Source organism: Prionailurus bengalensis, chromosome E1 (genome assembly GCF_016509475.1).
Source record: "Prionailurus bengalensis isolate Pbe53 chromosome E1, Fcat_Pben_1.1_paternal_pri, whole genome shotgun sequence".
Lineage (NCBI taxonomy): Eukaryota > Metazoa > Chordata > Mammalia > Carnivora > Felidae > Prionailurus > Prionailurus bengalensis.
The window spans coordinates 45,791,253-45,804,001 of NC_057347.1; the positions used below are offsets into that span (position 1 = coordinate 45,791,253).

The 12,749-nt window shown below is 58.8% G+C and overlaps 2 protein-coding genes across 5 annotated transcripts in view; one reads left to right on the top strand and one right to left on the bottom strand.

The window, feature by feature from the left end:
• The window catches only part of MAP3K3 (mitogen-activated protein kinase kinase kinase 3), a 60,512-nt gene extending 53,315 nt beyond the window's left edge, over positions 1-7,197 (top strand). Inside the window, exons 11-16 of the mRNA XM_043584946.1 lie at positions 363-554; positions 1,279-1,427; positions 2,077-2,208; positions 2,658-2,787; positions 3,118-3,295; positions 4,408-7,197. Coding sequence (XP_043440881.1) covers positions 363-554; positions 1,279-1,427; positions 2,077-2,208; positions 2,658-2,787; positions 3,118-3,295; positions 4,408-4,636 — 1,010 coding nt within the window. The 3' untranslated portion in view covers positions 4,637-7,197. The remainder of the gene's footprint in view (positions 1-362; positions 555-1,278; positions 1,428-2,076; positions 2,209-2,657; positions 2,788-3,117; positions 3,296-4,407) is intronic.
• Positions 7,198-8,736: 1,539 nt separating this feature from the next.
• LIMD2 (LIM domain containing 2) lies at positions 8,737-12,229 on the bottom strand. 4 transcript variants are annotated; one of them, XM_043584965.1, is made up of 5 exons: positions 11,893-12,229; positions 10,209-10,303; positions 9,973-10,017; positions 9,752-9,891; positions 8,737-9,676 (listed from the first exon to the last, which is right to left on the bottom strand). In XM_043584965.1, exons 2-5 carry the CDS (start codon positions 10,248-10,250, stop codon positions 9,517-9,519), a joined length of 387 nt encoding a protein of 128 aa, XP_043440900.1. In that variant the 5' UTR covers positions 10,251-10,303; positions 11,893-12,229; the 3' UTR covers positions 8,737-9,516. The 4 variants fall into 4 exon arrangements, with proteins under 4 accessions (XP_043440900.1, XP_043440902.1, XP_043440899.1 ...); XM_043584967.1 differs by lacking the exon at positions 11,893-12,229 and adding an exon at positions 11,067-11,196; XM_043584964.1 differs by lacking the exon at positions 11,893-12,229 and adding an exon at positions 11,067-11,166 and having other exon boundaries at positions 10,209-10,350.
• Positions 12,230-12,749: the final 520 nt, after the last annotated feature.

Below are 12,749 nucleotides of genomic sequence, written 5' to 3' on the forward strand. Positions count from 1 at the left end.
GACACCAGCTCTCCAGCGCCCTCTTCTGCCCCATGGCAGCAGACAGAATGGAGCTTCCACAAAGGTTTGATTTGGGATTACCATGCCAGGGAAGACAGACTTCAGCAGTGGATTGGCCTTGTGAGTGATGTGGCACCCGAGGGCCAGCCCCGTGCCTTCCCTTTGGCCAGGGCTTCCTGAGCCATCTGTGGCTGCCTTCTAATTCCTGCTTTTGTCCTGATTCTCAGGGTGCTTGTGACATGAACCATTCTGGCTTGAGTTAGGTGAAAGGGCAAATGGTGAGGCTGAATGATGTGACGTGCACAATTAGCCTGGTGGGCAGGGGTCTGACTTGCTCTTCTCTGGCCCCTGCACTCCTTCAGGCAGAAGAACATTTCCCCGAATACGGCGTCATCAAGGCAACCTCTTTACACTGGTGCCATCCAGCCGTTCCCTGAGCACAAATGGCGAGAACATGGGTTTGGCAGTGCAGTACCTGGACCCCAGAGGGCGCCTGCGGAGCGCGGACAGCGAGAATGCCCTCTCTGTGCAGGAGAGGAACGTGCCTACCAAGTGTGAGGAGTGGGCCCTGGCTAGGAGGAGACTGCCCAGGGGGTGCTCAGACAAGCTGCAGGGCAGGAGACCGGTGGTCCACCGGGCTCGTTCAGCTCAGCAGCAAGCTGCTCTGGCCCATCCTCACCACACTGAAAGAGCCTGTGGGTCAGCAGCAGATCCCTCAGTCCACTGCTGTGCAACAAGCCACTTCCCCTCTCTGGTCTCTAGTTTGACCATGTTTAACCAGAAGAGCAGTGTTCTCGGTCCTTGCCGTATTAAGATATTTAGGGGGACGCCTGGGTAGCTCAGTCAGTTAAGCGTCTGACTCTTGGTTTCAGCTCAGGTCATTATCTCACAGTTCATGAATTCGAGCCCTGCATCAGGCTCTGTGCTGATGGTGCGGAGCCTGCTTGGGATTGATTCTCTCTTTCCCTCTCTCTCTGCCCCCCTAAATAAAATAAATAAACTTAAAAAAATATTTAGGGACTTAGGAAATAAAGATATTTGATCAATGCAGAGGAGCATTTAACCATGACGTTAGCTAATCATCTGCTTCTCAGGACTTGGGCCTAATGGTCCAACTGATTGGGGCACTGGGCCTGCTCCAGGTGGGTGGGGATGCTGGGCTGAGAACTAGAGGGGGTCTTGAGCCAGAGGTGCCATCACAAAGCCTCTGGAAACCAAGGCAACATCTCAGTAAATAATGTGCCCGAGCTAATGCTCTTTCCTTCCATTCTCCTGTAGCTCCTAGTGCCCCCATCAATTGGCGCCGTGGGAAGCTCCTGGGCCAGGGTGCCTTCGGCAGGGTCTATTTGTGCTATGACGTGGACACAGGACGTGAACTTGCTTCCAAACAGGTCCAATTTGACCCAGACAGCCCTGAGACAAGCAAGGTACTGCCTTCCGCATGGTCTGGCTTACAGTCCCCTACCCCCTCCCCAATAAAAATGCCTGTCTTGTTGCATAAACTAATTGCTCGAGATGCTGCAGGATCTTTCCCCCATTATTCTCCTTCCCAAGTTCCCTTGCTTTCCACTCTGGCCATGGCTATGGGGCAAAGGGACTGTGGTCCAAAGAGCATCAAACCCTACAGGGGAGGGATTAGGTATGAGGAACTAATTTGATGCCAAAGTACCAAACCACCCAAACCGAGAGGCAGTGGCCAGTCCTGGCCACCCTCACCAGATGCACAGTCTCTCTCAGCCCTCAGTCCAGGAAGGAGCTTATCTTTGGAGTTCAACTGTGATTGTGGCCTGTACTCCAGTCTGAGTGGACAAATAGAGCAGTTACCGTAACTAAGCACCACAGCCCATTCTCCCACCCCACTGCCTGCCCTCTTCCAGCATGGGAATGCTACCGTCCCATGGGCTACCCAGCGTTGTGTCCAAGGGCCAAACAGTTGGGAGAGACTCCCTTGCTCCAGCTGAAGTTCCCGAGGCAGACAGACCCCTCTAAAGTCACTTACTAGGGAAGTTGAGCTGATCCCACATGGGCAGAGCCAGGACCCTGGAAGCCAAGGTGACCACTGAGCCCCTCCCACAGGAGGTGAGTGCCCTGGAGTGTGAGATCCAGCTGCTGAAGAATCTACAGCACGAGCGCATAGTTCAGTACTATGGCTGCCTGCGGGACCGCGCCGAGAAGACTCTGACCATCTTCATGGAGTACATGCCAGGGGTATGTGCTCCTTGGTGCATGTGGGACACACACAAAGGAGGGCCAGACTTGGGCCGTGGGCTCCGGGGGAGGGGCCCCTTGGACATGCTTCTGATCACTTGAGACACCGGAGGCTCAGGGAAGAAGGTGAGGTGATACTCAAAAGTCAGGGGGGGGTCCTCCATCTGGCCACAATGACGGTGTGAGATGTGAAGTGTCCCAGGTCACCCTGACCCGAAGCTTACAGGGTGATTGCACCATCCAGTAAGTACTGCCTGTAGCTGGTGCAGAGGGCCTTCCCTTCTGGATGCGGGTCACACGTTGCTTGATGAAAGGGCTGCCTCATGAGCCTGGTGCGTTGCTCATGGTGGGTGGCTAAATCGCTCCTGCTACAATGCTGGGGGCTGGAAATAGCCTTGCCCCTTCCTACCCCTTCCTGAGCTGACTCCCTCTGACTCCTGTGGCTGTAGGGCTCAGTGAAAGACCAATTGAAGGCCTACGGAGCTCTGACAGAGAGTGTGACTCGCAAGTATACCCGGCAGATCCTGGAGGGCATGTCCTACCTGCATAGCAACATGATCGTTCACCGAGACATCAAGGGTGAGCAGGCACAAGCTGTGGGGTCCCCAAGACCTGACCACTTAAGAATTCTGGATTTTCTGAAAAGTGGGACCTTAATTGCTTCTTGGGGGGATTGGTGCAGATTGGTTGAGCACTTTGGGAAAATACTTGTTGGGTGTTGTGCAGTTGTTGGCCCTGGTGATGATCATTTCATGCTGTAGGGCTGAGCCAATAGCATGTTTCTATTCATGTCCAATTCATGGTAGAGTCCATCCTCTTCAGCAGCCCTGTGACCTGGGAAGGTGGGGGGAAAGGGTGGATGGTAGAAAATGCCCAGAGGGTGGCAGCCTCTGTTCTTTCATGCCTTAGGAGCCAACATCCTCCGAGACTCTGCTGGGAACGTGAAGCTGGGGGACTTTGGGGCCAGCAAGCGCCTGCAGACCATCTGCATGTCGGGCACAGGCATGCGCTCGGTCACGGGCACACCCTACTGGATGAGCCCTGAGGTGATCAGCGGTGAGGGCTACGGAAGAAAGGCAGATGTGTGGTGAGTGCCGGGGACGTGCTGGGATGGCATATCTGTGTCTGGTCTGTAGTGACTCCAACCTAGAAATGAGCTCGTTTGAAATGTTTCAGTGTGGTGGGAGGAAGAGGAGGCTCCCCTCCTGGCACCTGAGCCATATGCAGGGAAGTGGGTGCCTGCAGCAGCCCATAGGGCAAATGTGTTGCATTTTAACCCCAGATAGCACCGGTTTGTTATTGCTGGGAACTTAGGCCACAGAAAACATCCCTAAAGGAAGTAGCACCCATTCTGAAGGCCTGGGTCAGTCTCTAAATATTAGCAAGCTTCTTCCTTTCCTAGCATTCAGATGGCTTGCATTTGCTCGCCCTAACTTTATGTCCATCCTCTGAAAGGGCCTGGAGGTCGTGAGAGCATCTCTTCCCCTCACAATGTCATTGTGGTAGGCTGAGTATGGTTCCCTGAAGGTGCCCACGTACTGACCCCATAACCTGTAAATGTCTCCTTACGTGGCAGAGGGCCTTTGCAGATAGGATTAATTTAAGACTTTTGTGATGGAGAGATTATCCTGGATTATCCAGGTGGGCTCAGAATAATTGCAAAGGTCCTTACAAAAGAGAGGCAGCAGGCCAGAGTGGGTAGCAAGTGATGTGACAGTGGAAGCAAGAAGCTGGAAGGGGACATGAACCAAAGAGTGCTGGCAGCCTCTCCAGGCAGAGCCTCGGAAAGGAGCCATCCCTGCTGACATGTTCACCTTAGCCCATGGAGACTAGTTCTACTAGACTTCTGGTCTCCAGAATAAATTTGTGTTCTTATGCCACTGGGCTCATAGTAATTTGTTACAGCAGCAGTAGGAGACTAATACGGTTATCTCAGAGCTCTTTCTGTCCATGCCTAAGGGATCTCTTCCCCAATCTCAAGACCCCCCTGCATGGGTATTGGTTGATGAAGCCCATGTAGATGAGGCCAACAGTGCTTTGAGGCCTCTTCTGGCTTTGAGGACTCTCTACAGAGATGTCAACCCTCAGCTTGGCCCATCCTGCCTCAGGGTTTTCTGAGAAAGGCACCTCCTTCCACGGCAGTGGGCAGGTTAGGGAGCCTGGGGCTGGCCAAGGGGTGACATGGGATTCTCTCTCCAGGAGCCTGGGCTGCACTGTGGTAGAGATGCTGACAGAGAAACCACCTTGGGCAGAGTATGAAGCCATGGCCGCCATTTTCAAGATTGCCACCCAGCCCACAAATCCTCAGCTGCCCTCCCACATCTCTGAGCACGGCCGGGACTTCCTGAGGCGTATTTTTGTGGAGGCTCGCCAGAGACCTTCGGCCGAGGAGCTGCTCACACACCACTTTGCACAGCTCGTGTACTGAGCTCTTAAGGCACGCTGCTGCCCGCCGCCCCTGCTGCACAGGCATGGGGCTGCTGTGGGGCTCAGGAAAGCTGCTGCTTCTCCCAGGCAAGGCTGTGGACCATGGAGCTCCAGTCCAACCAGCGTTTGTCTATGCCCCTTCCACTGCTGGGGCTCAGAGCCAGGGTGGGGTGGCTGCGGCCTCAAGGACTGGGAGCCCCCAGCCTGCCAGACCCGAGAGCTCCAGCATCCTAAGCTCAGTGTGGAGGGGAAGGGGCTAGGAACAGTGTGCAAAGCACTGAGGGCCTTACCCTCAGGGCTGTGTCCTGACACTGCAGTCGGCACCAGAGCCCCAAGGGTCTTGGGGCACAGGACAGACACAAGGGTCTGAATAGTGTTAACTTTCATGCAGAGTGTTATTTTGTTTCTCCTCCCCATGTCTGGAGACCACCAGGGCGTCTCTGGGCTGGATGAGCCCACCCAAGCCTGAGGTCACGCCCAGCATCCCACAGCCAATGGAAGGCAGAGGCCTGGGCTGTGCTCTCCCCAGAGCCCCCAGGCCAGCTTTGCCAGTCCCTGTCCTTTACCAAAGATGAATGAAGCAAATGTTTTGCTGCCTTATTCAGGGAAGGAGGAGCCCATCCTGCCTGCTCCCATGACCCTGCACCCCTCCCCCACCCCCAGCAGGGGCCTGAGATGTGGAACTCCCCCACTCGAGGTGGGGAGACCCAGTTTTGTCAATGCAATTGTCTCTGTTTTACAAGTTGGAGTCACTCTTATGCTGTACCCAGTTTCTAAACTGGAGACTTTGTGTGCCCTTGGGCTCTGAGTATCCCTGTTGTGGGCTTGGGCCTTTGGGCTGGATTGGAAAGAGCTGAAGGTAATGGCCTTTGTGTTCCTGACCTGGCACCTGTCTCCCCACTGGAGCAGAAAGGAAGATGGACAGCATGGTGAGGGCACCTGACCCCACTAGCCGCCCTGAGCCCTGGGCAGGCTCTTCTGGATAGCCAGGGAAGTTGTATCAGGTTGTCTGTGAGTTGTGACCCTGCTAGGCCAGAGCCCTCCCTGGTAGAAGGGAGAGTCCATATGATGTCACCAACTGTGTCCCAGACTACCATCTCTGTTCCTCCTTGGCCAGCCTTGCCCTCCCCCATGAGGTCTCAGCCCCTTTCCCTTCTTGGAGGAGGAATGGTAGCAGGGGTCAGGGAGCCAGTATCTCCAAGCAGCTTAGAGTTGGCCTTATTTACCTCAGCCTGGGCGCTGGTCCTTTCTTCCGGCCCCTCCCCTCCAAAATGTGCCTATTGCTAGAGCTCCTCCCTCCCAAAACCCAGTTCCTTGGGAGTTGTCATTAAAGGAACAACAACAACAACAACAACAAAGCCAGTGCCCAGGGATGGGTCTCTCCAGGGAGCTGGGGATTAGTGCCAGGCAGCTCATTGCCAGCCATGCCCACTTCCCCACGGGCACCAGAACAAGCCAAAGCCTTCGTTGTATGTTGACGATGCACTTTTATGAATGTAGTTTCTATCGCTGTTTTTAGCCTTTTCACATCATGTAATGTGAGGCCTTGTACTTGTTAATTTATATCTCAGATCATATTTGATGGTTTTTATATATATCAATTCTAGATTGTTACAGGTGATGGACGCCTCGAGAGAGAGAAGAGAAAATGAAAGCAGCTGGTTTTGCGGGAATGTGTGCTGCACGGTGCCAGTTGGGCCGAGGCCCCTCTGTTTCCATCCTCGTCCGTCAGGGGCCTGTCAGGCACCTCCAGCCCAGCCCTGTGAAGACAGTGAGCAATGTGCTCCTGTCGCCACCTCGGCCCTTGCCCAGGGTGGGGACTGGCCCCTCATCTTGACCAAAGCTGCCAGATGGCAGCTCGGCCTCTCCACGACCCCGTCCTGACGGCTGCAGCACTCTTCTTGGGCCCACATCCCTGTGCCCAGTCCCTGTGCCCCAAGAGGAAACAGAGCACAGTGCCCTTGCCGCAAGACGACTCTGTGTGTCCCAGCTTCAGGCTCTCACAGAGCCCCACGCCCCGGGGTCTTACCTCACAGGGAATGGGTTTTAAAAGTGAATTTACAAACAAGCCAACAAACGCTGCACTCCAAAAAAACAAAAGACCCTGACTTTTTTGTGCCAAAAACTGTGGACATGCTGGCTCAGCATCCTCAGGACCAAGCTGTTGCTTAATTTTAATTTATTGTCTTTATATTAATTAACCCAGATGACAAGCTGTGGGCCTAGGACAGCCTGGGCCCAAAGATTCTGAAAGGCAGCCCCCTAGCAGCCCCAGGCTTGCTGTGGGAAGGGCCATGCTGCCATTTGCTCATCATTCCATGGGCTATGCCGGCCTTGGCCAAACCTTCACGGAGAGGTCAAGGCTGGGGACGGTCCACACCCTGCCACCCTCCTGCCCCTCCCATGCCCCTCCCGTCCCCCTCACTCTGTGTCTGTGTCTGAATTGTGGATCGTGCAGAAGAACCTGCAGCCATAGTTATTTGACTATATCTCGACCGAGGGCTTGCAGTGCAAAGCCAGGCCAGTGTCGCGCATTACTTACAATAAAAGGGATCATTTATACCCAAGGGGTCCTGTGGAAATGCTTTTGGTTGAGGTGTGGAGTAGGTGTTTGCCTGGGGGGAGCCAGCTATGGTGCCCGACAACCAGCTTGGGTCCCTCAGCAGGAAATTTGACTCCAAGAGGGGTCCTAGGAGGGGATGACTTGACTGGTACCACTGTTAGCTCAGAGGTGGCTCCCCTCTTCCCCCCACTCCCAGGAGCTCTGCTGAGGGTGCTTCTATCGCAGCTGATTATCAAGGTGGTATACTACTGTCAGCCCCACCTGACCCAAGTGTCACCAGTGCTGGGTTCCCAGGACTTTTGTGGGCATCTAGTAGTCATCCCGCTGCAGGTACGTACTCCCCAGAGCCATATCCTTGCAGGGCAGAGTTCAGGTACCTCCAGGAGCCACCTCTCTGGCATCTCCCCCTGGTCTGCCTGCTGCTGGTGCTTAGCTCGGAGCCAGGAGAGACTGTCCTTGTCTCCACCTGAGACCTCCAGTGCAGAATTTGGGCCTGCTTTGCATGAGGCTATCAGCTCTCATGCTGAGGACCCAGTGCCACCTCTGCTGAGTGGTAGCTCTACTGCTTCGAGGGGCAGGGTCCACCCCCAACACAGCACAGTGGCCCATCTGCCACTGGAATTTGAGTCCCAGCTTCCTATCCTGTCCTATGGCCATGAGATCATTTAGGAACTTGAGCTGTATGGGGCGGTGGCAGCAAATCCCCCAGGAGTCAGCCCTCTTGTTCCATCAGTTCAGGTAGCCCACAGGCAGTTTGGGGGAAATCAGGACAGTTGGGTCTGAGACAGGACAACCCAGATTTCCTGCCTGTAATCCGCTGGGGGTGGGGTGGGTCTCAGTTCCTCCAAGCTTGCAGTATTCGCCCTGCTGTAAACTGTTGTCCCTCAGAGAAGCACAGGAGCTGTTTCTCCTTGAACTACATGGGAGTGACCATGGCTGCCCCACTCCCCAGAGCTTGAAAAAGCAAGGGGAAGATAACAGATGGGGAAGGGCACAGAGAACCAGAAACCCTTTAACAGCACTTGCTGAATCTGCTGGTTTCCACCAGCCTTTGTTGATTTCTAGGGCAAAGGGGGTCTAGGCAAGGACAAGAAGGGTTCTGCCTTGCAATGATATACTTAAGTGCAGTGAGGCCGGCTCCACATCACCTGCTGATGGCCTGACCTCCTTCTTCTTCTTTTTTAATAGGCTACACACCCAATGTGGGGTTTGAACTCACAACCCTGAGATCAAGAGCCACATGCTCTACCAACTGAGCAAGCTAGGCACCCCAGCCTGACCTCAATTTTTCAACCGACGTGGAGTTTCAGTTTTAAAACCACTCTGGGTACGACAGCATGGAGACCTGGCTGTTGAAAAAGGAGCACCCCCTTTTTCTCAGGCTGGCTGGTATTTCCCTGACACCCATTTCTCAGCCCCCATCCCACCCCAATCAAGTCCAGGAGTGCTCTAGGCTGACCATGTCCCCTGTCACCTCTACATGACTAGTCTGCCTCTTTCCTGCCACAAAGCCCCCCATCAGGCCACATAATACAGAGTCAGGATCTGTTAAAACATGTTTAAAACAGGGTTGATCGCAACAGTCAGAACCGGCAGCAATAGGGGACAAGAGGAGGGGAGCATGGCCAATGCCAGCCCCCACCCAGCCAGTCTCTGTGGCTCTCAGCCTGGCGGTGCTTTAGCTTCCGCTTCTTGACTCCGGTGGTGCAAGATGGGTCCCCAGCCCCACTGGGCATGCCCTGCCTCGCCTGTGGGGCCGGGGGGGGGGGGGGTGGAGGGCAGGGCTAATCAACTTCCCCCTCCACTCCCCCACAGGGCCTTCCTTGGTGGGCATTCTGTGAGGCCCAGCGAGGGCACACTGGCTCTCCTTCCTCCAGTCTCCATGGCTCAGGACCAGGCTAAGGGCAGAGGTAGATGGGGAGATGTGGGGGCCACAGAGGGCCCCAGGTGGCAGTGAGGGAGCTTGGGACCCTGAGGGGGGCATGCTGACTCCTTGCTGGAGAAAAGGCACCTAGATAGGGAAGCTGGGCTTGGGGACCTCCCAGGGGGCCATAGGGTGAAGTGGGGTAGGCTGAAAGAAGTAGGAAGCAGGGTGGTGAGAAACCCCCAATCCTGATTCCCAAACCACCACCACCCACCCCCAGGGAGAATGAAACAATCCTGGAGCTCTGCCCCCCCAACCCTCTGCCTGAGCAAGATGACCTTATCCCCCTCCCACCCTGCCCCCCAACCGGAGCCCAGGTCCAATCTCTTTCCCACCCTTCCCACTGCCCCACTCCAGGCCCTCTTCTATGGAGGGGGTGGACAGCAGAGGGGCCTCAGGCCGTCTTGGTGCCGGCGTCCACCTCCTTGTGGGCCCAGAGCTCCTTGTGCTGCTTCCGGCCAAAGCCCTCATCATAGTTGCCTTTGCTCTTAAACAGCTGCTGAAAGTGGGGCTTGCAGTAAAATTCCCCGTGCAGTGCCGCGTAGCTGCCCAGGCTGCAGAAGCAGAACAACTGTGGTCAGGTCAGGTGAGGGCTGGCGGGCGAGGGCAGGGGCAGGGCAAGGGCGCACCTCAGCTTGGTGTGACAGTGCTTGCAACAGAAGCAAGAGTTGTGGAAAATGAGCTTGTCCGCCACCAGGCGCTCCATAGGGTACACGGTCTTCTGGCAGGCGGCACAGCTCTCCTTCACCTGGGCCCGAAGGCTGAAGGACTGTCCCGGGGAGAGAGTCAGCTGGGGGCCTGACGCATGCCCATCCCCTTCTCCCCCAACACCCGGGTCTCAGGGCCCTACCTTGGAGCGCTGGACAGTGCTGCTGCCACCGCTGCCTTTGGCTTCCTATGGGAGAGGGCCAGTCAGGGCCAGGTCAGCGGAGGGATGCCCCAGATCATTGCTGGGGTCACCGGCCCAGATCCCAGGGGCATGGGGGCGGGGCAAAGGGTGGCAGGCAAACCCGCCGCCCCTCACCCCTTCACCCCCAGGCCAGACGCCTGCGGCGGCGGGGGTCTCCCACCCCGCTGATCACCTACATGAGAGGGGGTGGCCTGGGCAGCTCCTGCAGCCTGGTACATGGCTCGGTGGAGGTGATGGAGGCCCCAGGTAGAGACGCGGCACCCGCTGGGTTCTGCAAGGGGAAGTCGGTGGGTCGGGCCCCACAAGCCCTTCCCCAGCCTGCAGGGTGGGGTGGGAGTGTTTACAGGCAGGGGGCTGGGGGGCTGCGGTTGGGACTTTCCCTAAGTCATTTCCTGTTGCTCTGGGTCTTGCCACTTCCGCCCCCCACCCACCTCCCCCTTCGCCCGCCCGCCCCCCACGCTGCTCCCGGAGGGGCAGGGGGGGTCCCTGAGCTTAACCAGGTGTGGGGGAAGAACGGAGAGAGCCGGAGCGGCCCGGGGAGGGGGCACCGCGCAGCCGCCGTGAGCCGCCCGGGACCCCGCCTGGATGAGGGGAGGTCAGGGGCAGGCGGGCCAGGCGGGGCCTCGGTGAGAATCCGCTGGCCCCGCCTGACCCCGGCCCGACGCTGCTGAGGCCGCGGGCGCCCACCACTCGGCCGGCCCAGCCCCTGGACAGCGCTCCCCGGCCGTGCCGCCCGCCCCGCCCGAGCCGCCGCCCGCGCGCCCCGCTTCTCGGCTCCGGGGCCCGCGAGGACGGGACCGTAGACCCGGTACCCGTACCGCGGGCCCCGCCAGGGGGCTTCGGCCCCGTCCCCGCTTGGAAGCCCGCCCGGGAGGACGGCCGCTGGTCCCGGAGCCCCAGCCGAGAGCGACGGGCGCAGGCGCTGGGCGTCGGGACCCCCGCGGGCGGCGGCCCTCGCGCCTGCACCCCCACCTCGGCGCCCGGGTTCGTGAGGCGGATGCAGGCCCCCTCCCCGGCCCGTCCGCGGGTCTCACCGGGGCCCCGGCCTGGGCTGCGGGGCGGGGGTCGGTCTCCGGGGGGCGCCTCGGGTGCGAGGAGGGCGCGGGCGCGAGCTGCCGCCGCTGCCAGTGGTCCCCGTGCGGCCGCCGCCGCCACCGCCTTATCGCGGCACCGCCCCCGCCGGCCCCCGCCCCGCGCCCGCCCATTGGCTCCGCCGCGCCCGGAGCCGCCTCCGGGGCCCCCGCGCCGCCGCCGACCCCCTCTGCGCTTTGTCTTTCCCTCGCTCGCCGTCCCCTGCCTTTGTCTGCCCCCCGCCCCGACCCCGCGCTCCCGGCACTCGCGCTTTGCCCGCCGCCCCGTCGGTAGGTCCGCTCCCGACCGAGGCCGGGACTGGAGCCGGAGGGTACCGCACGCCTCCGGGCGCGGACGAGTTCAGGTTGAGACGCCGGGGGTCCCGGGACAAATGGCGCTCCCGGCGACGCCCCTGGGGCGAAAAAGGATAACCGGAGTGCCCTTGGGCCTTTAGGTGCCTCAGTTTCCCCCGGTTGGCCCTCGGGCCCGCCCGGATCTCCGTGGGCGCTGAGGTTTGACAGACCCCGCGGGGGCGGCCCGGTCCCGGCTCCCACGCCCCCGCCGGCCGCGGAGTCCTCCCGCCGCCAGGGGCCGCCCCCATACGGCCGCCCGAGGAAGGTGGCCGCGGCTGCTGGCACGCGGTCCAGCCACGCGAGGCTGCGAGGCCCGGCTGCCCCTGTGTCCTGTCACCTTGGGCCGCGGGCTCACCGAGTGCCAGTCTACACTAGAGGTCCAGCGGACCACCCCCACTCCCTAGAGCCTTCTCGCGCGACCCCATAGACAAGGTACCCGGGATCACCAAAGGCAGCAGCCCTCCAAGGCCCGCCGTCCTAAAACGTTTGTGGCCGGTTTTTGTGGCATTAGTCACCCCAGGGTCCTGCGGGCGGGCACTATTGCCTGCGAGAAATCAGGGGCTCCCCCCTTCAGGGAAGGAAATTTACATCCGTCAAACAAGCAAATCTCGGTGTCCCCTGACCCCATTTAACACAAGGGAGCGAGGCCTGAAGATGTGAAGAGCAGCAGGGCCGGTGCCAGAAGCCAGGCCCTCCAGCCCCTCTGGCCCAGCCGGCTGCAGTGCCTCCAGCACACAACACAGGTCCAAGGCACCCGGGAGGCAAGTGGCTGGCACCTGGTCGGGGTGGAGCCTCAGCTGTGCCCCACACGTGGGGCCCCGGCTTCTTGGACGACCTCTGCTGGGAGATCGGGGTCTAAACGGCCCCAGGGACTGCTGGGCTTTGCCTGATGTCTGGCTGGAAACTGTTTTCACCACACAGCCCTAAACATAGCTTGTTCCCACACTGTGGCAGGAATAGAACTGGTGGCTCCAGAGCGCAGCCCACACAAGCGTTAGGGAACAGAACAACTCAGCGCCTCCGTGCCTGGCATGGGAGGGAGGGAGGCAGCAGGCTTCCCCAGCCACCCCGCTAGCTGTTCCCTTGGCTCCCTCAGGGCCCCCACACTGCAACTGGCTTTCCTCCCCAGCCTCCCACTTCTCCCTAGAGGAGATATATGTTTGGGTGGAGCTGTAGGCCCAGGACTCCCATGATGGTTTGTGTGTGTGTGTGTAACTTCAAAAATTGTGTGCATCTTTCCCGGCAGATGGCACAGAGGTCATCAAATTCTCAAAGGCGGCCGCCCTGCTGCAC